The 23,663-nt window shown below is 41.8% G+C and overlaps 2 protein-coding genes across 2 annotated transcripts; both read left to right on the forward strand.

Moving 5' to 3' along the window:
- The first annotated feature begins 3,022 nt into the window (after positions 1-3,022).
- On the forward strand, positions 3,023-4,547 carry LOC120023561 (extensin-like). Its single transcript, XM_038967595.1, has 3 exons — positions 3,023-3,029; positions 3,579-4,358; positions 4,543-4,547. Exons 1-3 carry the CDS (start codon positions 3,023-3,025, stop codon positions 4,545-4,547), a joined length of 792 nt encoding a protein of 263 aa, XP_038823523.1.
- A 2,621-nt stretch (positions 4,548-7,168) lies between these two features.
- Positions 7,169-20,436, forward strand: LOC120019132. The gene is made up of 5 exons (XM_038962408.1): positions 7,169-7,380; positions 7,481-7,539; positions 7,647-7,861; positions 19,337-19,363; positions 19,745-20,436. Exons 1-5 carry the CDS (start codon positions 7,312-7,314, stop codon positions 20,020-20,022), a joined length of 648 nt encoding a protein of 215 aa, XP_038818336.1. The 5' UTR covers positions 7,169-7,311; the 3' UTR covers positions 20,023-20,436.
- The last annotated feature ends 3,227 nt before the right edge of the window (positions 20,437-23,663 follow it).

Consider the following 23,663-nt stretch of genomic DNA (forward strand, 5'->3'; position numbering starts at 1 on the left):
GAACAGGTTGAGAACCTCAGGGAATTACTATTGGTGTGTCAGTTTACTGGTCTTGATTGCCGTTTAACATCTATGTGCAGATTTCTGTGCCATATTTAGCTGTGAGATTGTCCAATAAAGCTACATATTAGAATGTTTAAGATTATTTCTGTTAATTTCCTGTACGTGGACAGTATGTGATACTACATTACACAACCTCATGATTTGACCACTTCAAATTGAGGGTAATTACACAACCTTTTTACTTCAGATTAGTATAAATGTTTATAGTAATCACATTGACAAAATTGATTGCTTAAAACAGATCAATATCATTGGTTTTGTCATACTCGCCAGCGGTTTTAGGACTTCTACTATGAAACTCAAATGACAGGGAAAAATTGGGGTGCTATCTGTATAAAAGTCACTGGCCTCACAACAAATACATGGGCTTGCGAGTCAAATTATCACTAAAATAACAGCCAACCCTTGTCACTGTTGATATTCTATGGAGGGTTGTGATTCGTTGAAGTTAAATAACAAAGCAACTGATTTGTTTCCTGCCCCGTTTCGGCAGCCTCTGAAAACTTCGACCTTATAGAATTTAGAGGACTGTCTTCAGCAAATTCTCTTCTAATCAGTGATATACAAATTATTCTCAGATTCACTGTAGCCTTTGAATAATGTTAGTTTTAACAGCGCATACATGTTTTCCCCCGCTCTAATGATTCCAAATTGAAATCGACATGAATGATTAACAAAATAGTGTTGTGTTTAGCTTTCTGCGTTGGCGACCCACTTGAAACAAAATGCAACAATCCACAATGTAGCTGGCTGTCTGTGTGTCTATGTACGCTGCTGACTCAACACTATACACTTCGGCTGCAACAATAAAATAAATAACTGAGACACTTAACATAGATTTCTAGTCAGTTTTATAATGTGTAACTAGCAATAGACTGGTGCTAAATTATCTCAAACTAAAAGCATCATTTTTGGGACAAATCACTCGCTCAACGCTAAACCTCGTTTGGATTCATTATTGAATAATGTGGCTGTTGAGGAGACTAAACCGCTGGGTGTCACCCTAGATAGCAAGCTGTCATGGTCAAAACATAGACTCAATGGTTGCTAAAATGGGAATTGGTCTGTCCATGATAGGGCGTTGCTCTGTCTTGACTTCTCAGTTGACCAGACATGTCCTACAGGCCCTAGTGTAGTCGCACCTGGACTACTGCCCAGCTGTGTGGTCATGTCCTACAGGCCCTAGTTTAGTTGCACCTGGACTACTGCCCAGCTGTGTGGTCATGTCCTACAGGCCCTAGTTTAGTTGCACCTGGACTACTGCCCAGCTGTGTGGTCATGTCCTACAGGCCCTAGTTTAGTTGCATCTGGACTACTGCCCAGCTGTGTGGTCATGTCCTACAGGCCCTAGTTTAGTTGCACCTGGACTACTGCCCAGCTGTGTGGTCATGTGCTGCAGGCCCTTGTTTAGTTGCATCTGGACTACTGCCCAGCTGTGTGGTCATGTCCTACAGGCCCTAGTTTAGTCGCACCTGTACTACTGCCCAGCTGTGTGGTCATGTCCTACAGGCCCTAGTTTAGTCGCACCTGGACTACTGCCCAGCTGTGTGGTCATGTCCTACAGGCCCTAGTTTAGTCGCACCTGGACTACTGCCCAGCTGTGTGGTCATGTCCTACAGGCCCTAGTTTAGTTGCACCTGGACTACTGCCCAGCTGTGTGGTCATGTCCTACAGGCCCTAGTTTAGTCGCACCTGGACTACTGCCCAGCTGTGTGGTCATGTCCTACAGGCCCTAGTTTAGTCGCACCTGGACTACTGCCCAGCTGTGTGGTCATGTCCTACAGGCCCTAGTTTAGTTGCACCTGGACTACTGCCCAGCTGTGTGGTCATGTCCTACAGGCCCTAGTTTAGTTGCACCTGGACTACTGCCCAGCTGTGTGGTCATGTCCTACAGGCCCTAGTTTAGTTGCACCTGGACTACTGCCCAGCTGTGTGGTCATGTCCTACAGGCCCTAGTTTAGTTGCATCTGGACTACTGCCCAGCTGTGTGGTCATGTCCTACAGGCCCTAGTTTAGTTGCACCTGGACTACTGCCCAGCTGTGTGGTCATGTGCTGCAGGCCCTTGTTTAGTTGCATCTGGACTACTGCCCAGCTGTGTGGTCATGTCCTACAGGCCCTAGTTTAGTCGCACCTGGACTACTGCCCAGCTGTGTGGTCATGTCCTACAGGCCCTAGTTTAGTCGCACCTGGACTACTGCCCAGCTGTGTGGTCATGTCCTACAGGCCCTAGTTTAGTTGCACCTGGACTACTGCCCAGCTGTGTGGTCATGTCCTACCGGCCCTAGTTTGGTTGCACCTGGACTACTGCCCAGCTGTGTGGTCATGTCCTACAGGCCCTAGTTTAGTTGCACCTGGACTACTGCCCAGCTGTGTGGTCATGTCCTACAGGCCCTAGTTTAGTTGCACCTGGACTACTGCCCAGCTGTGTGGTCATGTGCGGCAGAGAAGGACATAGGTCAATTGCAGTTGGTCCAGAACAAAGCAGCACATATCACACTTTGATGCACACGGAGAGAAAGTGTCAGTAACTTGCATGTCAGTCTCTCCTGGCTCAAAGAGGAGGATGGATTGACTGCATCACTATGGGTCGTTGTGAGAGGTGTTGACGTGTTGAAGGTACCCAACTGTCTGTTCAAGCAGTTGGCACACAGATCAGACACTCATCAGTACAACACTAGACATGTAACCAGAGGTCTCTTCACAGTTCCAGGTCCAGAACAGAGGCTGGGAAACACACAGTATTAAATAGAGCCATGACTACATGGAACTCTTTGCCACCCTTTAAACAAAAGAACACCTTACTGCACAAAGGGGACTGTGAAGAGACACAGCCATTTTATATATCTTGTATTGTAATTTGCACTGTACTAAGTATTAGACCTAGATATTGTGTGTATGTACTGATATGTAGGCTATGCTTGACGTTTTAAATGTGTGTTGTTCAGTCCTTGACTAATAATGTCCTGTACTATGTATTATGTCATGTTTCATTTGGATCTCAGGAAGAGTAGCTGGTGCTTTTACAGCGGCTAATGGGGATCCTGATTAAATACCAAAATACCTAAAAAACTGTTACAAAGATAATGTTAGGAAACCAGAGATTCTCTGCACAGCTGAACTTGGTAGTTAATTAACACTGCAAGCCTGTGGTAACTGTGATGTCATCAGTCATTCTTAAAAGGGACAATAGGATTCTTTTTGATTCCCAATAAGAAAAAAGTAGTCCAATAGGATTCTGATAAAGGTGTCCAAAATCCTATAGTATTGTGAGAATCCAATAGGATTCTATAGGAAAAGTCACTATTCCTAAAGGATATTTTGACTAGGGCTTTCACTGTCCATTCAATAACATCTGAAAATACTCCTTAAAAAACACAATGTGTGAAAGAATTTAGAGAAAGTTTACTAAACATATAGTAGTATTGAGACATTAGATATAATTTGTTTTCAGCACAAACACTGGTCTAATCCAGCCAACTCTCTCCTAAACCTCTCCTCCTGTCTGCAGATGCCTGTGATCTCACACTGGACCCAAACACAGCACACAGAAACCTCTCTCTGTCTGAGGGGAACAGAAGGGTGGAGAGGGTTAAAGAGGAGCAGCCGTATCCTGATCACCCAGAGAGATTTGATTTAGTTCCCCAGGTGCTGTGTAGAGAGGGTCTGACTGGGCGCTGTTACTGGGAGGTCGAGTGGAGCGGGCTGGCTGACATAGGAGTGACATATAAAGGCAACAGCAGAAAAGGAGACGGTTCTTTCTGTGACTTTGGATACAATAACAAGTCCTGGCGTCTGGCCTGCCGTGGGAATCATTACATTGCTCTCCACAATAATGAATATACTACTATACCTGCACCACACCTCATCAACCCTCCTCAACCCCAGGGAGACCTGTCCTCCTCCCCTTCACACCTCATCAACCCTCCTCAACCCCAGGGAGACCTGTCCTCCTCCGCTCCACACCTCATCAACCCTCCTCAACCCCAGGGAGACCTGTCCTCCTCCACTCCACACCTCATCAACCCTCCTCAACCTCAGGGAGACCTGTCCTCCTCCCCTCCACACCTCATCAACCCTCCTCAACCCCAGGGAGACCTGTCCTCCTCCCCTCCACACCTCATCAACCCTCCTCAACCCCAGGGAGACCTGTCCTCCTCCGCTCCACACTTCATCAACCCTCCTCAACCCCAGGGAGACCTGTCCTCCTCCCCTCCACACCTCATCAACCCTCCTCAACCCCAGGGAGACCTGTCCTCCTCCCCTCCACACCTCATCAACCCTCCTCAACCCCAGGGAGACCTGTCCTCCTCCCCTCCACGCCTCATCAACCCTCCTCAACCCCAGGGAGACCTGTCCTCCTCCCCTCCACGCCTCATCAACCCTCCTCAACCCCAGGGAGACCTGTCCTCCTCCCCTCCACGCCCCATCAACCCTCCTCAACCCCAGGGAGACCTGTCCTCCTCCCCTCCACGCCTCAGAGTAGGAGTGTTTCTGGACTGGCCGACCGGCACTCTGTCGTTCTACAAGGTCTACTGTGGCTTGATGACCCACCTGTACACATTCCAGACCATATTCACAGAGCCCCTCTATCCCACTTTTGGGCTTCAGCATCCTCACACCTCTGTGTCCCTCGGGTTTGCCAGCAATCCTGTATCATCTGAGGTAGACAACGTTTAAAATATTATTATAGATATTCTCCTCACTGTATTTTCTGTTATGAATTTAAATTGAAGAAGCTATTGATCAAATAATCGTTAATTAATTAATTCAGAGTTGATAAAGGCTGTGTTCGAGCTCATTAAATCTGTTTTGTATTGTTAGTAAATTGTGACTCACTGACTGATCTACAAACAATAATAGTTTGTAGATTAAACTAGTTTTTAATCTATTTTTTGTAGATCAGTGATTTGAAGATCAGTCAGTCGGCAGTCGATGATGCTGTCAATGTCAAACAAACTATATTAAGCAATGAAGTAAAACGAATTGTGACTTCAGGCTTTGACTGATTTGATGTTCCACCCTGACGTATTGGTATATCATCCAATGAGATATGAGCAAAGGCGGGCTTATAATAGATGACTGTACCAAGTATGTACAGGGGCGGCAGCCTAGTGGTTAGAGCGTTGGGCCAGTAACCGAAAGGTTGCTAGCTCGAATCCCCGAGCTGACAAGGTAAAAATCTATGATTCTGCCCCTGAACAAGGCAGTTAACACACTGTTCCTAGGCCGTCACTGTAAATAAGAATTTGTTCTTAACTGACTTGCCGAGTTAATTAAAGATAAAAAGTGAAGTATATGATATCCATCCTTTATCATGAGAGTCATAAATGAGCTGGGCTACTATTCCTTTTCATTAGAGGCATTTCCACTTGATGAATGAAATACATCTTTTACTCTGTTTGAATACATTCAAATTCAGTTGTAACATCTTTTGTCTTATGATCTTTTAAATCAGAGACCAGGATTGGTTCGTGGAAAGTTGTAAAATGGCTCTCTATTTGCCCTTTGCGTGTAGACTAGACACCAATACAAGACTACCACTGAAGAACACCATTGGCATTGTTCTCAGCTAATTTGCATGCCGCTGTCAGTCACTGAATCGTTAGGCTCTGCGGGGTCGTCAACAACCAGAGGTCTGGTTTTCAGGGGGAATGGAAGAGAGAGGCTGTGACAAGGGAGAGACTTTTATTCTTGTCAAGACCAAAATGTGGGTTATCTAGTTTCAGGCATTAATTTTACCTCTGCTATGTCAGGTCACTGAATAGTAATGAGAAAAGGGAGGAGCCAACTGTCAAATCCTGGAGAAATTGGGGGTGGAGACTATTCAGTTAATCAAATATATTTATGATTTCTGCACGTCTAAATTGGGGGTGGAGACTATTCAGTTAATCAAATATATTTATGATTTCTGCACGTCTAAATTGGGGGTGGAGACTATTCAGTTAATCAAATATATTTATGATTTCTGCACGTCTAAATTGGGGGTGGAGACTATTCAGTTAATCAAATATATTTATGATTTCTGCACGTCTAAATTGGGGGTGGAGACTATTCAGTTAATCAAATATATTTATGATTTCTGCACGTCTAAATTGGGGGTGGAGACTATTCAGTTAATCAAATATATTTATGATTTCTGCACGTCTAAATTGGGGGTGGAGACTATTCAGTTAATCAAATATATTTATGATTTCTGCACGTCTAAATTGGGGGTGGAGACTATTCAGTTAATCAAATATATTTATGATTTCTGCACGTCTAAATTGGGGGTGGAGACTATTCAGTTAATCAAATATATTTATGATTTCTGCACGTCTAAATTGGGGGTGGAGACTATTCAGTTAATAAAATATATTTATGATTTCTGCACGTCTAAATTGTGTGGAGAAAGGCACAAATAATGTTATTCATAATAATTATCATAAGAATACTTCCAGAACCACCATGAGGACACTTTAATGATTACCATGTAGCACACGAGGTTGGTGGCACCTTTATTGGGGAGGACAGGCTTGTGGTAATGGCTGGAGTGGAATTAGTGGAATGGTATCAAATACATCAAACACATGTTTTCCAGGTGTTTGATGCCATTCCATTCGCTCCCTTTTGGCCATTATTATGAGCCGTCCTCCCCTCAGCAGCCTCCACTGCCGTGTACTGTATATAATACATTTCTGTATAGAATCTTGATTAAATATGATACACAACATGTATTAACTTTTTATTTACAAGATAAAACATTTTTGCTTCATTGAATTAATGTTTAACTTTGTTTGAATGTATTCATGAAAATGGTGTTCAGACTACTAATTCTGTGTCTATGTTCAGGACACCCGCTGTCCAGATGAGATCCTGAAAATGGCAGAAATATGCAGAGAAGAAGAAGGAAAAGAGGAAGATGATGATGAAGAAAAATACAACAGAGAAGCGTGTATGTAATCAGTCCAAAGGGTTGTGATAGTGTCTACTGAAGTATCACCAGCTTTATAACTTTTAATGTTATGATATGCTCCTCCACTGCCTGAAGAAGATTCGGAATGAGGGTCACACTGACAATGACATACTTACACTTTCTCTGTGCAGATTCTCCTCTCCTGGAATACAGTGATCCAACCTTGCCAAAACAGAAAGGATCATCCATTCCCTTGCCACGCTCTCACAGTTGGCCTTTTTCTAGTGAGGGAACAACGGAAGAGGAGAGCGAGGACAGTGTCCGAGGACTTCTGTCTGACAGCTTACCTGATGCCATGGAGAATTTAAACTTTACAGAGATTAGAAGAGTCAACCAAGGCCTGTGTAGTACTGACCCTCCCACGGTAAGACCTTTGCTGTAAAGAAAGCAAGAAATACCAGTTTATATGTTTATATTCAACTACTGTTCAAACTATAACACATTTTATTGTCTTTACATTGTAGACGGTACCCAATCACTTTGAACCTGAAATCTATAGTCATGAGGGCAAGGGAGCATACCGGTAATGTTTTTTCCTCAATAATAGTTTCTAAGGACAATGCCTCATTTAAAAAAATCTAATACAGGAAATATAATTAAAATGTCATTCTTCACCATTGTTTCCTCTAGGTTCCAGTGCCCCAGTGCAGGTCTGTTCCAGTGCAGTATAACAGGCCTGGTGTTTAGGATGGAGGGAGAGGGAGAGGTGCTCTATAGGACAGTCCACTGGGACAGGAGGCTTCTATCCCAGAGTGGCAAGAGACCTGCAGGACCCCTGTTCAACATCGACTGCCCTCAGAAGTCTGTCTATCAACTATACCTCCCACACTGTCAGATTCATTCTTGTGAGTAATCATTTCAAGCAATGTTCATTAATGAAAGATGTTGTAGCTCAGACACACAGGTAGAATTGTCAAACGTTGGCCTGCCAACAGCACTTAGCACCTACGAACAGTCAATCTCTTTTGTGTTCACATAGCAAAGACCTTGAAGTTGTTAGCCACTCGGCGTTAAAATACTCCAAACCAGGTGGCAGTAGTATTGTTTGGCAATGCATGTTGGTGTGTGTTGCTTAGTTTATGGTCTAGATTAACCTCGCTCCCCTTTTGTAGGACCGCGGATCAATTCCCCCCTTATATATATATATATAGTTGAAGTCGGAAGTTTACATACACCTTAGCCAAATACATTTAAACTCAGTTTCACAATTCCTGACATTTAATCCTAGTAAAAAATCACTGTCAGTTAGGATCACCACTTTATTTTAAGAATGTGAAATAATAGTAGAGAGAATGATTTATTTCAGCAGGATTGAGGTCAGGGCTTTGTGATGGCCACTCCAATACCTTGACTTTGTTGTCCTTAAGCCATTTTGCCACAACTTTGGAAGTATGCTTGGGGTCATTGTCCATTTGGAGGACCCATTTGCAACCAAGCTTTCACTTCCTGACTGATGTCTTGAGATGTTGCTTCAATATATCCACATCATTTTCCTCCTGATGATGCCATCTATTTTGGGAAGTGCACCAGTCCTTCCTGCAGCTGTCCTTCCTGCACCCCCACAACATGATGCTGCCACCCTCGTGCTTCACGGTTGGGATGGTGTTCTTCGGCTTGCAAGCCTCCCCCTTTTTCCTCCAAACATAACTATGGTCATTATGGCCAAACGGTTCTATTTTTGTTTCATCAGACCAGAGGACAAAAAGTATGATCTTTGTCCCCATGTGCAGTTGCAAACTGTAGTCTGGCTTTTTTATGGCAGTTTTTGAGCAATGTCTTCTTCCTTGCTGAGCGACCTTTCAGGTTATGTCGATATAGGACTTGTTTTACTGTGGATGGCCTGGAGATAGAAGCTGTTTTTCAGTCTCTCGGTCCCAGCTTTGATGCACCTGTACTGACCTTGCCTTCTGGACGATAGCGGAGTGAACAGGCCGTGGCTCGGGTAGCTGAGGTCCTTGATGATCTTCTTGGCCTTCCTTTGACACCGGGCACTGTAGATGTCCTGGCAGTGTGCCTTGTCTGTGATGTGCATACGTTGTCAGTAATGTTATCATTGTGGAACTTAAAGCTTTTTACCCTCTCCTCTGCGGCCCAGTCGATGTGGGCCTGCTCCCTTTGCTGTCTCCTGAAGTCCACGATCAGCTCCTTCATTTTGTTGATGTTGAGGGAGAGGTTATTTTCCTGGCACCACTCCGCCTGGACCCTCACCTCCCAGGGCCACAAGCTTAGTTATGGTGTTGAAGGCTGAGGTGAACAGCACTCTTATATAGGTATTTCTCTTGTTCAGATGGGATAGGACAGTGTGTATTGCGATGGCGATTGCGTCAACTGTGAATCTGTTGGGGTGTTATGCAATTTGTAGTGGGTCAAGGGTGTCAAACTCATTCCACAGAGTGTCTGCAGGTTTTTTTCCTTTCAATGAAGACCTAGACAACCAGGTGAGGGAGAGTTCCTTACTAATTAGTGACCTTTATTCATCAATCAAGTAGAAGGGAGGAGCAAAAACCTGCAGACACTTGGCCCTCCGTGGAATGACTTTGACACATGTGGTCTAGGGTATCGGGTAAGGTGGAGGTGATATGATCCTTAACTAGCCTCTCAAAGAACTTCTATCGCGCTACGGGGCGATAGTCACTTAGTTCCGTTACCTTTGCTTTCTTGGGTACAGGAACAAATGGTGGACATCTTGAATCTTACGCTGCTGCTACTCTCTGTTTATTATCTATGCATAGTCACTTTACCTCTACCTACATGTACATATTACCTCAATTACCTTGACTAACCGGTGCCCCCGCACCTTGACTCTGTACCGGTACCACCTGTATATAGCCTCCACATTGACTCTGTACCGGTACCCCCTGTATATAGCCTCCACATTGACTCTGTACCAGTACCCCCTGTATATAGCCTCCACATTGACTCTGTACCGGTACCCCCTGTATATAGCCTCCACATTGTACCAGTACCCCCTGTATATAGCCTCCACATTGACTCTGTACCGGTACCCCCTGTATATAGCCTCCACATTGACTCTGTACCAGTACCCCCTGTATATAGCCTCCACGTTGACTCTGTACCAGTACCCCCTGTATATAGCCTCCACATTAACTCTGTACCGGTACCCCCTGTATATAGCCTCCACATTGTACCAGTACCCCCTGTATATAGCCTCCACATTGACTCTGTACCGGTACCCCCTGTATATAGCCTCCACGTTGACTCTGTACCGGTACCCCCTGTATATAGCCTCCACATTGACTCTGTACCGGTACCCCCTGTATATAGCCTCCACATTGACTCTGTACCGGTACCCCCTGTATATAGCCTCCACATTGACTCTGTACCGGTACCCCCTGTATATAGCCTCCACATTGACTCTGTACCGGTACCCCCTGTATATAGCCTCCACATTGACTCTGTACCGGTACCCCCTGTATATAGCCTCCACATTGACTCTGTACCGGTACCCCCTGTATATAGCCTCCACATTGACTCTGTACCGGTACCCCCTGTATATAGCCTCCACATTGACTCTGTACCGGTACCCTCTGTATATAGCCTCCACATTGACTCTGTACCGGTACCCCCTGTATATAGCCTCCACATTGACTCTGTACTGGTACCCCCTGTATATAGCTTCCACATTGACTCTGTACCGGTACCCCCTGTATATAACCTCCACATTGACTCTGTACCGATACCTCCTGTATTTAGCCTCGCTATTGTTATTTTATTGCTGCTCTTTAATTATTTATTTATTTTTACAATTTTGACTTATCTTTTTTTGACTTAACACTTATGTTTCTTAATCCAGCCACCGTGTCAGATTTCAAAAAGGCTTCACGGCGAAAGAAAACCATGTGATAATCTGAGGACAGCGCCCAGCATACCAACACATGAAAATCAGAATTCAACCCATAGGCGTGACACAAAAGTCAGAAATAATGATATAATTCATGCCTTACCTTTGAAGAAATCCTTCTGTTGGCACTCCAATATGTCCCATAAACATCACACATGGTCCTTTTGTTCGATTAATTCCATCGTTATATCTCCAAAATGTCCATTTATTTGTTAAGTTACCTGTAATCTTGATCCAAACATTTCAAACAACTTTCCTAATAAAACTTTAGGATTTTTAAACGTAAATAATTGATCAAATTTAAGACGGACTATACCGTGTTCAATAGAGGATAAAATGAAAGTGGAGCGAGTTTCAGGTCACGCGCACCAAACCAAACAATCCACCTGTCTTGAGCCTCTTCTTCTTCACCACTCAAAGGAAAAACATCAACCAATTTCTAAAGACTGTTGACATCTAGTGGAAGCCGTAGGAACTGCAAGCATATTTCTATTAAAACGGGCTTGCCATAGAAACCTAATAGAAAACAGATTGAAAATTCCCTGGATGGATTGTACTCAGGGTTTTGCCAGCCAAATCAGTTCTGTTATACTCACAGACATTATTCAAACAGTTTTAGAAACTTTAGAGTGTTTAGTGTTTTCTATCCAAATCTACCAATTATATGCATATGCTAGCTTCTGGGCCTGAGTAGCAGGCAGTTTACTTTGGGCACATTTTCATCCGGACGTAAAAATAGTGCCCCCAATCCTAAATAAGTTTTAAACTGCATTGTAGGTTAAGGGCTTGTAAGTAAGCATTTCACTGTAAGGTTTACACCTGTTGTATTTGGCGCATGTGACAAATACAATTTGATTTGACAACAGACTGTGATAGGGAGGGATTTTAATACGTCCATCAACACTCCAGCCAGCTGGTCTACTGACATTTTGCCTGTTTCATTGCCTTACGGAGCTGGACTGTTTGTACTCGTCCATGTTCCCAGGCACCTTGCCTTGGTTAAATGCTGTGTTTTGCGCTTTTAATTTCACCTTTATTTAACCAGGTAGGCTAGTTGAGAACAAGTTCTCATTTACAACTGCGACCTGGCCAAGATAAAGCACAGCAGTTCGACACATACAACAACACAGAGTTACACATGGAGTAAACAAACATACAGTCAATAATACAGTAGAAAAAGTCTATGTAGAGTGTGTGCAAATGAGGTAAGATAAGGGAGGTAAGGCAATAAATAGGGCCTGGTGGTGAAGTAATTACAATATAGCAGTTAAACACTGGAATGGTAGATGTGCAGAAGATGAATGTGCAAGTAGAGATACTGGGGTGCAAAGGAGCAAGATAAATAAATACAGTATGGGGATGAGGTAGTTGGATGGGCTGTATACAGATGGGCTATGTACTGTAAGGTTTACACCTGTTGTATTCGGCGCATATGACAACAGACTGGGATAGGGAGGGATTTGAATATGTCCGTCAATACTCCAGCCAGCTGGTCTGCACATGCTCTGAGTAATGCTGCTATCTATCCACAGTTCTGCCATCTGTCCAAGTTCTGATCGCCACAGTGGGAACAACATATTCTATGCACTTCCTGATAAACTCAGTCACCAAGCAGTGTATATGTCAATGTTATTCTTAGAGGCAACCTGGAACATATCCCTGTTACATTCCCCAGCAAGAAAACCCAAATAATGTCACTCAAACAGAAGGGGGAACTAACAAAGAGTCACTGACAACAACCAAAACAAAACAGCTGGGGTTCTAGGAGGGGTTCTGAAAGACACTCATGGGGGTGTCCACTGAAAGTTGACTGATAACAGCAACTGGAACCTAAAAGACACCCACCATGAGCACCCACTAAATTTGCCCAAGAAGAGGCGAACAAAAGAAAAACCCACATCAAACTTAAAGACACGAAGCAAACCAAAAAGTGGATTAAAATGAAAACAGGAAAGAGCAGATAAAAGATTGTTTGTCTAGAAATCAAAATAGGCATCGCCAACTAAATGTGTTAACCCTCCACAACTAGAGCACTGGGCCAGCCATTCTTAAATAGCACCTGGGCCAACACAGGTGAAACCCCTTCACACTAACGAGATGGCAACCAGCACAGGTGTAACACATACTGACTAACAAGGTGACACAAATCGGTGCGCCCTATGTGCTAACGTGCTAAAAGTCCAACCTCAAAACCTAAATGGAAAAACCAAAACCTAAAACAATCTTGAAGCATAGATTCCGATTGGTCACACCAACGTTGAACAATCCTTACTACGTGTTTAAGTTTCTGCCTATAAGGAAGGGAGGAGCAGAATGGAGGCGTGATCTTATTTGCCGTAGGGGGAGCCGGGGAAGGCCCTGACACTGACAGTCACTCAATTAGCGCATGTAAGCTAAAATCTTTTTGATTTGTAAGTTAGTCTAGCCAGCTATCTAAACTTGATCGAATTACTGACCGGGGCGCCCCCATTGATTTTGTTAGTCACTCTCACTCAAACTGCAAACATTTCTCTCCACATCATGGACAAATGTGTAGAATTGCAGCAAACTTGCTTTAATAGTAAAACATTTTCTCTATCCCCATTGCAAAATGTGTAGAATTGTAGCAAACTTGCTTTAAAACTACAACATTTTCTCTACGCCCCATTGCAAATTGTGTAGAATTGCAAATTAACTCTACAGCTTCTACCGGGTCGGCATGCTGAAGCTGCTGGTTTTGTTCTAGCGAGAGAAGGAACGGCCTCCCACTGTGATAAGTACCTACCGGCAATAAGATTTTCTGTGTGTTTCATGCTTTAGACTTCGCTAAACAAGATTACTCTGATCATTTGTTGCAATACCTTGTTTGTCATTGTTATCGTAGTAGTAGCCTATATCAGAGAAAGCTCAGAATGTTATCTTTCTTCAGGTGGTGGATGTGACTTCCTGTCTGTAGCCCATGTGACTGATGATGACATCATTGAGTTTCTCCCTCCCCATGAGATAACAGACACACATGTCATAATAAGCATCACTGGATTCTCTGCTTATGGTGATGTCACAGATGAGGATGCTCCCATCTCCCCCATACTTGCACATGTGTTGTTATTCTACCAACCACTTGGCAAGAGGTCCATCCTGAATGTGTTGTTGCTTCCCAGTAATGTTGTGAGAAAAGAGGTGAGCTGGAACCCTACAACCCTACAAACCCACTTCTATCTGGCTGGAATTCAATCAAATACACAATGGGGAATGTAATGGTGTTTTAGCATAACGGCAAAAAAAATGAGGAGAGTTGCAGCAACATGTTTGACTGAAATACATATTTTCACTTATTTAGTAGTTTGTTCCATTTTTTATTCTTGAGTTTCAGATATTGTTTTAACTTACATTCCCTGCAATCATTTAAATAATCAAGTGCATTTTTATTCCTATTAACGCACAATTTAACTGTATATTTTTGGTCCTTTTAAGGTGCGGGAGTTGATTGAAAGGGATGGAATAAGAGAAATTCTAACAACTTCTCTGTGTACACTTACCCCAAAGCAAGAATACACCCTCTCCACTAACCCTGCAGATGCACATCCAATACAACCAAATGTAAATCTGAGATATGTTTGAATAATACATTTGTTATTACTATGTAATGCATACTTTCATTCTCACTTATCATTTCACTGACTCGCAATGTCTCTATTTCAGAAATCAGTTTGTGAAATGTCCCTTTTTTTTGTTACAGCCAGCAAAATTTGTGGATTCCTATGAAAACTACGTCCCCACCTTTCAGTTGTTTATTAAACCTGTTGTTGAAGAAGTGAATCTTCTTCTGGAAGAAAATAAAGCTGATAAACTTGTATGGAACGGACTTATCTGGCTTCCAGGTAACATAAATTCTAAACTCAAATTCAATCAAATGAACTTGGATGGACCATGTGGACCACATAACTAACCCAAGATAGTTCATCTGTGTTGTTTACAGGGGGAGCAAGTTAAGCATAGTGGGAAGAACAAGTAAGGAGGTGGGCAGAGCCGAGCACGAGCTAGCGAGATCCTTTTGGCGCATTGTAGCATGTATTTGCACATTTCCGTCAGGGACCACCATCTGTGTTAAGTGTGTGTTTGTGCACAAACTCAATTCAACCTTGAACTCCTTCAAAAACATTTATTTTACTTTGTCAATTAGTCAAATATATAAAACGTAATGCACTGTGTTTGTAACAGATTTTCTTTTTGGGGACAGAAACATTTATTGAGATCAGATATTTAATCAATGAGAAAATGTGCAGAATATCAGGCCAGTTTCACCTTGATCCACCGTCTCCCACTACCTACAACTGGACTTCTTCTCTCACGACCATATTTGGTGGTGAGAACATTCTAAACGGATGCTTCAGCTTCATATCCCCTGTGACATGTCTGGGTTTCCCCTTCTGTCTGTATTCCCACAATATTTCATTAGGTTGTGGGAGCATTGTGTGGACATGACGAGATATGTTACCAAAACACAAAAACTGTCCAGTTAAAAACATTTGCCTGATTTTGCAAGAACGTTCCCGGAACATATTTTTTACGTTCTTTAAAAATTCATAAAACATTTCTTTAGGTTCTGGGAACATATGACGCTTCCCAAAACACTAAATCTGTCCAACAACTCTGATCCGAAGGTGCAAACCGCTGGCGGTCGGTTCCGTTTAAGATGAGGGAGAGCGAAACGTTTTGCAACAGAAACAGCAGAATGATCACCGGCCACACAGTTCACTTTCATAGCAGCCATACAAACAGCATCATTGCATCTATGCGCTCTCCTCCTTTCACATTTTCCCTTCACTTGTGGACTTCAGTAAACAACATCAGCTGAAAAACAGCAAAAAAAAAAAAATAACTCTCCAACTAAAGCCAAACCTTCATACCATAATCGCTACACACAGCCTACATCATTGTCACCATATTAGCTAACATCATAGTCAACATATTAGCTACTATAACTAAAGCGTTGGTAAACCCACAATCCAATCCATGTGTTCAATCATGCAATGCAGTGTACAGGAAGCAGTTTAGCAATTACATCGGTGGGCCCTTGCAAGAGTTAAAGTGTTGGATAGCCTTAGCTAGCTAGCTAACATAAATAGCATTCCTCTCTGTTTGAGTTAAGTTCAACTATTTCCTTTCTTTCTCTGAGTCAACTACTCACCAAACTTTATGCACTGCAGTACTAGATGCATTCTCTGATCCTTTGATTGGATGAACAACATGTAAGTTCATGCTGCAAGAGCTCTGATAGGTTGGAGGACGTCCTCCGGAAGTCGTCAGAATTACTGTGAGAACCATGAGACTCCTAGGTTTTGTCTTGAAGTCAATGTACCCAGAGGAGGACAGAAGCTAGCTGTCCTCCTGCTACACCAGGGTGCTACCCTAAAAGAGTGCTGCTGAGACTACTGTAGACCTTCATTGCAAAACAGTGTGTTTTAATCAATTATTTGGTGACGTGAATATATTTTGTATAGTTTTATCTAAAAAGGATAACTTTCCAAACAGATCTGCAAGGAAGGTGGATGCTTTTAAAAATACTATTGAATGAACAATATATATATTTTTAATTACTCATTAATCTATATGGTCCAAATAAGGATGATCCACACTTCTTTGAAAAATATTTATAACAATCTATCAAGCTCACAAGCAACATACGATCGATCCTATTATTATGGTGGGAGATTATAACACAGTTTTAAGTACTTCAATGCACCGTAAAGGAAATCACACTACAAACTATCACCCTCATGCACTTAAGGAGATCACACTACAAACTATCACCCTCATGCACTTAAGGAGATCACACTACAAACTATCACCCTCATGCACTTAAGGAGATCACACTACAAACTATCACCCTCATGCACTTAAGGAGATCACACTACAAACTATCACCCTCATGCACTTAAGGAGATCACAACTATCATGGACACATTAGAACTAGTGGATATATGGAGGCTTAAATACAGACCTAGTGAGATATACATGGAGGATGCTTAATATCCTGACCTAGTGAGATATACATGGAGGAGGCTTAAAAATCCAGACCTAGTGAGATATACATGGAGGAGGCTTAAAAATCCAGACCTAGTTAGATATACATGGAAGAGGTTTAATATCCAGACCTAGTTAGATATACATGGAGGAGGCTTAATATCTTGACCTAGTGAGATATACATGGAGGAGGCTTACAAATCCAGACCTAGTGAGATATACATGGAGGAGGCTTAATATCCAGACCTAGTTAGATATACATGGAGGAGGCTTAATATCCAGACCTAGTTAGATATACATGGAGGAGGCTTAATATCCTGACCTAGTTAGATATACATGGAGGAGGCTTAATATCCTGACCTAGTGAGATATACACGGAGGAGGCTTAATATCCTGACCTAGTTAGATATACATGGAGGAGGCTTAATATCCAGACCTAGTTAGATATACATGGAGGAGGCTTAATATCCTGACCTAGTTAGATATACATGGAGGAGGTTTAATATCCAGACCTAGTGAGATATACATGGAGGAGGTTTAATATCCAGACCTAGTTAGATATACATGGAGGAGGCTTAATATCCTGACCTAGTTAGATATACATGGAGGAGGTTTAATATCCAGACCTAGTGAGATATACATGGAGGAGGCTTAATATCCAGACCTAGTGAGATATACATGGAGGAGGCTTAATATCCAGACCTAGTGAGATATACATGGAGGAGGCTTAATATCCAGACCTAGTGAGATATACATGGAGGAGGCTTAATATCCTGACCTAGTTAGATATACATGGAGTGTCGTGGCAGAATCAGATTTAGCTAAGTAACATAGATAGATAAGATGTTATTTTCATCATATGCTTGTGAGATACTTGTCATTAGAATCTTCTGAGCTAGGGATTGGTAACTTGGGGCCAGAGAGGGGAGAGGTCAGGCTTGTCTTAATAAGTCAATGTATCTGTTAAACCATGTGGTGCTAAGTAGAATATTAGAAGGGGAGGAGGACAGAGTGGAATGTTGGTTTCTTATGGGAACGTTGTTTGTAACTATTCCTAAATCATGGGATGGAGTTATTAATTGGGGAACCAGTTAGTTATCTCATACAATGTCTGTACGCCAGTCACTCCCTACTTTTCTCATAGGGGGAAGGAGTTTGGCCGTGTTTGGAACCATTGTATGTCCCCTCTGAGGTTGCCCTTATCTTGACCTAGTATTTGACCTAAGGGGCTCACTGTCTGATTTGGAGTTTGTCCAGGTTTGGGAGTATCTAGAAATGACAATTGATATATGCCATTGGATGAGGTAATGTTTTGGTAGACAGTGAAGTATCAAGCATGAGATTTAAACCTTGTCTTGGGAGATCAAACTGAACGATGATTTATAGCTGATGCTGTCTAGCGATAGGATACTCCTCTTTCGGGTAAAGGATTCTTTGTAAGTTGAGAGGGGGTATCTTGGCTATAAATGAAACTAAGAATTGTTTTGTAAGGACTCTCAGAGAATTCATTTATAGACACTGAATTGATCTGAGAGTCATTAAAGGGCTTTGGTGAAGCTTGTATATATATATTAAAGATGGAATATATAATTTAACTCTGACTTGTGTGTGGTTGGCTCTCTCTCTCTCTTTATTGAGTAATACAGGAAATTTCCACGACAGGAGGAGGCTTAATATCCAGACCTAGTGAGATATACATGGAGGAGGCTTAATATCCAGACCTAGTGAGATATACATGGAGGAGGTTTAATATCCAGACCTAGTGAGATATACATGGAGGAGGCTTAATATCCAGACCTAGTTAGATATACATGGAGGAGGCTTAATCAAGCTAGTCGTCTTGATTACTTCCTTGTATCCTTTGCGCTGGCACCAAAAGTAAAAACAAATTTGATTGGGAGCAGAATGCAGTCGGACCATAAAATAATTGTCATCCGCATTACTCTTACAGAATGTCCACGTGGACAAGAATATTGGAAATGTAATCAAAGCCTACTGGATGACAACCTGTTTTTAACTAAGACAAAGGATTTCATAACTGACTTTTTCCGACATAATAGGTACAACAGATCCCCTTATTGTATGGGACACGTTTTAAATTAGGTCATGCAATTCAGTACTCATCTTTAAAACAAAAACAATTTTGGTCAAAAGAGTTCATATTAACAAAGGAAATAGAGGAAATTACAGTACAGATGTATAGCACTAAAAATGGTACCATTTGCAAACATTTCTAAAAACCAATTTTTGCTTTGTCATTATGGGGTATTGTTTGTAGATAGATGAGGTAAAAAACTAGAACAAGTCTGTAACATACTTTTTTTTAAAGTCAAGGGATCTGAATACCTTCCGAATGCACTGCGTATATACCCACTTTTTAATGATATTCATGGTCTGTCAAATTACAATTTGTTGAGGAGCATGTGTAATCAAGGTCTCTTTTTACCCACAGTTACACCACCAGGTGGCGCTACAGCAGGTAAATATTATTTCCTGTCTTCCCCAAGAGATTTAATTATGTTAGAGGAGAGTTCCCTAATATCATATTTTTACAGTAAACACAGTAATGTAGCTTTTTAGAATCCTAAAGATAGAAAGAAAACAGGTACTTAATGCTGAGTGAGTGTTGCACCTTTTTCCTTTTCAATTATGAAATAGTTGTTCGGTTGCACCTCGACTCCTGTGGTTAATCGCCTTCCACTTCTTTCCTAATTCAATTACAATTATTAAAGGTAGACTCAGCAAGATGGCATCATTACACACAACAGGGAACTTGTTGTTTACATACATCAACAAAAAGCAGAATTCTGATCCGTCAGGACTGTTTAGTTATGTTTCATATTATTATTTCTGTTTTCAGGGACAAAAAATGTTCATTTTCTGCTGCTTGACATTCTGGAAGAGCTGGGCCGAGGCGACCTGAAGAGATTTCAGTGGTACCTGATTAAGGGTGTGGATGAATTTCCTTCCATCTCAGAGGGCCAGCTGGAGGATGCTGATAAGCTGGTCACAGTGGATAGGATGGTACAGAGCTACTGTGATGAGGGAGCTGTGAAGATCACACTGGAGATCCTGAGGAAGATGGGCCGGAACAACCTGGCTGAGGAGTTAAAGGGGAAGTTGACAAAACAGGTCTGAATGCCTTAATTCAATGAAATTAAGGATTTGATGAATGAATCGATTCGATAAATATGTTAATGTAGGGATAATGATGTGAAAATGTTAAACGCTTATAAAATACCTTTATATACTTATGCAGTGTATCCTACTATAAATCAAATCAAATGTTTATTCATCACGTGAACAGGATACAGCGGGTGTAAATGGCACAGGGAAATGCTTACTTGCCAGCTCCTACAGTTGAAGTCGGAAGTTTACATACACTTAGATTGTAGTCATTAAAACTCGTTTTACAACCACTCCACGTATTTGTTAATGTGATTAGCATGAGGTTGTAAGTAACAAGTACATTTCCCAGGATATTGTCACGCCCTAGCCTTAGTTATCTTTGTTTTCTTTATTATTTTAGTTAGGTCAGGGTGTGACATGGGGGATGTATGTGTTTTGTATTGTCTAGGGATTTTTGTATGTTTATGGGGCAGTGTTTAGTCTAGGTGTATGTATGTCTACGGTTGCCTGGATTGGTTCTCAATTAGAGACAGCTGTCTATCGTTGTCTCTGATTGGGAGCCATATTTAGGCAGCCATAGTCATTAGGTAGGTTGTGGGTGATTGTCTATGTGTAAGTTGCCAGTGTCTGCACTTATTGTTTGCATAGCTTCACTTTCGTCTGTTTGTTGTTTTGATTAGTGTGTATAGTGTTTGTTTTGTTTTCGTCTTCTAATAAAAAGGAAGAATGTATTGTTATCACGCTGCGACTTGGTCCTCCTCTCTTTCACGTGACGACGATCGTGACAGATATAGACATATCTGATATTGGCAGAAAACTTTAATTCTTGTTAATCTAACTGCACAGTCCAATTTACAGTAGCTATTACAGTGAAATAATACCATGCTATTGTTTGAGGAGAGTGCACAGTTATGAACTTGCAAATGTATTAATAAACCAAATAGGCACATTTTGGCAATCTTGATACAACATTTTTAACAGAAATTCAATTGTTTATTGGATCAATCTAAAACTTTACACATACACTGCTGCTATCTAGTGACCAAAATCTAAATTGCGCCTGGGCTGGAATAATAGATTATGGCTTTTCTCTTGCATTTCAAAGATGATGGTACAAAAATACGCATGTTTTTTTCTTTGTATTATCTTTTACCAGATCTAATGTGTTATATTCTCCTACATTCCTTTCACATTTCCACGAACTTCAAAGTGTTTCCTTTCAAATGGTATCAAGAATATGCATATCCTTGCTTCAGGTCCTGAGCAACAGGCAGTTAGATTTGGGTATGTCATTTTAGGCGAAAATTGAAAAAAAGATCCTTAAGATGTGTCAATGTGTGAAATGCCTACTTTGAAAGTTTTCTGGAAGCTGTTCTGTGCCATTTTCTCTACATTTCCACCCCCATGTGGGCCAACCCCGAGCAATTTGAGTTCCAGACAATGAGATTCAGCCTCACCATTTGACTGACAACTAGCAAGATTCACACAAAGCAGAGCGAGAGAGAGAGAGCAATGACGTGGTGCACATTTCTGCACATATGTGAGGTATTATGACATTTTTGGGGACCACTTTTGGCCCTGGGGCCTACTTTCAGAACTACTGGCTGAAAAGTATACAAAAGTACCGGAGAATCCCATTAACTGTCTTGAATTAGCTTCATGTCTCAGGTGAAGTCACTGCTCAGGGAAAGCTCAGGGACTTTGCTTTTTAATGGTTGAATAAGGGACATATGTTTTATATCATTGTATATACAGTTGAAGTCGGAAGTTTACATGCACCCTAGCCAAATACATTTAAACTCAGTTTTTCACAATTCCTGACATTTAATCCTAGTAACAATTCCCTGTTTTAGGTCAGTTAGGATCTCCACTTAATTTTAAGAATGTGAAATGTCAGAATAATAGTGTAGAGAGAGATTTTTTTCAGCTTTTATTTCTTTCATCACATTCCCAGTGGGTCAGAAGTTTACATACACTCAATTAGTATTTGGTAGCATTGCCTTTAAATTGTTTAACTTGGGTCAAACGTTTCGGGTAGCCTTCCACAAGCTTCCCAAAATAAGTTGGATGAATTTTGGCCCATTCCTCCTGACAGAGCTGGTTTAACTGAGTCATTGTCCATTTGGAAGACCCATTTGCGACCAAGCTTTAACTTCCTGACTGATGTCTTGAGATGTTGCTTCAATATACCCACATAATTTTACTTCCTCATGATGCCATCTATTTTGTGAAGTGCACCAGTCCTTCCTGCAGCAAAGCACCCCCACAACATGATGCTGCCACCCTCGTGCTTCACGGTTGGAATGGTGTTCTTCGGCTTGCAAGCCTCCCCCTTTTTCCTCCAAACATAACGATGGTCATTATAGCCAAACAGTTCTAATTTTGTTTCATCAGGCCAGAGGACATTTCTCCAAAAAGTATGATCTTTGTCCCCATGTTCAGTTGCAAACCGTAGTCTGGCTTTTTTATGGCGGTTTTGGAGCAGTGGCTTCTGCCTTGCTGAGCGGCCTTTCAGGTTATGTTGATTTAGGACTAATTTTACTGTGGATATAGATACTTTTGTACCTGTTTCCTCCAGCATCTCCACAAGGTCCTTTGCTGTTGTTCTGGGATTGATTTGCACTTTTTGCACCAAAGTACATTCATCTCTAGGAGACAGAAAGAGTCTCCTTCCTGAGCGGTATGACGGCTGCGTGATCCCATGGTGTTTATACTTGCGTACTATTGTTTGTACAGATGAACGTGGTACCTTCAGGCGTTTGTAAATTGCTCCCAAGGATGAACCAGACTTGTGAAGGTTTTTTTCTGAGGTCTTGGCTGATTTCTTTTGATTTTCCCATGATGTCAAGCAAAGAGGTACTGAGTTTGAAGGTAAGCCTTGAAATACATCCACAGGTACACCTCCAATTGACTCAAATGATGTCAATTAGCCTATCAGAAGCTTCTAACGCCATGACATCATTTTCTGGAATTTTCCAAGCTGTTTAAAGGCACAGTCAACTTAGTGTGCTGAGGTGCTGACCTGTTGCACCCTCTACAACCACTGTGATTATTATTATTTGACCCTGCTGGTCATCTATTATCATTTGAACATCTTGGCCATGTCCTGTTAATAATCTCCACACGGCACATCCAGAAGAGGACTGGGCACCCCTCATAGCCTGGTTCCTCTCTAGGTTTCTTCCTAGGTTCTGGCCTTTCTAGGGAGTTTTTCCTAGCCACTTAGCTTCTACACCTGCATTGCTTGCTGTTTGGGGTTTTAGGCTGGGTTTCTGTACAGCACTTTGTGACATCAGCTGATGTAAGAAGGGCTTTATAAATACATTTGATTGAATTTGATTGAGTGTATGTAAACTTCTGACCCACTTGAATTCTGATACAGTGATTTATAAGTGAAATAATCTGTCTGTTAACAATTGTTGGAAAAATGTATTGTGTCATGCACAGAGTAGATGTCCTAACCGACTTGCCAAAACTATAGTTTGTTATTAACAAATACGTGGAGTGGTTGTAAAACGAGTTTTAATGACTACAATCTAAGTGTATGTAAACTTCCGACTTCAACTGTAGGAGCTGGCAAGTAAGCATTTCCCTGTGCCATTTACACCCGCTGTATCCTGTTCACGTGATGAATAAACATTTGATTTGAT

Source organism: Salvelinus namaycush, chromosome 2 (genome assembly GCF_016432855.1).
Source record: "Salvelinus namaycush isolate Seneca chromosome 2, SaNama_1.0, whole genome shotgun sequence".
NCBI classification, from domain to species: Eukaryota; Metazoa; Chordata; class Actinopteri; order Salmoniformes; family Salmonidae; genus Salvelinus; species Salvelinus namaycush.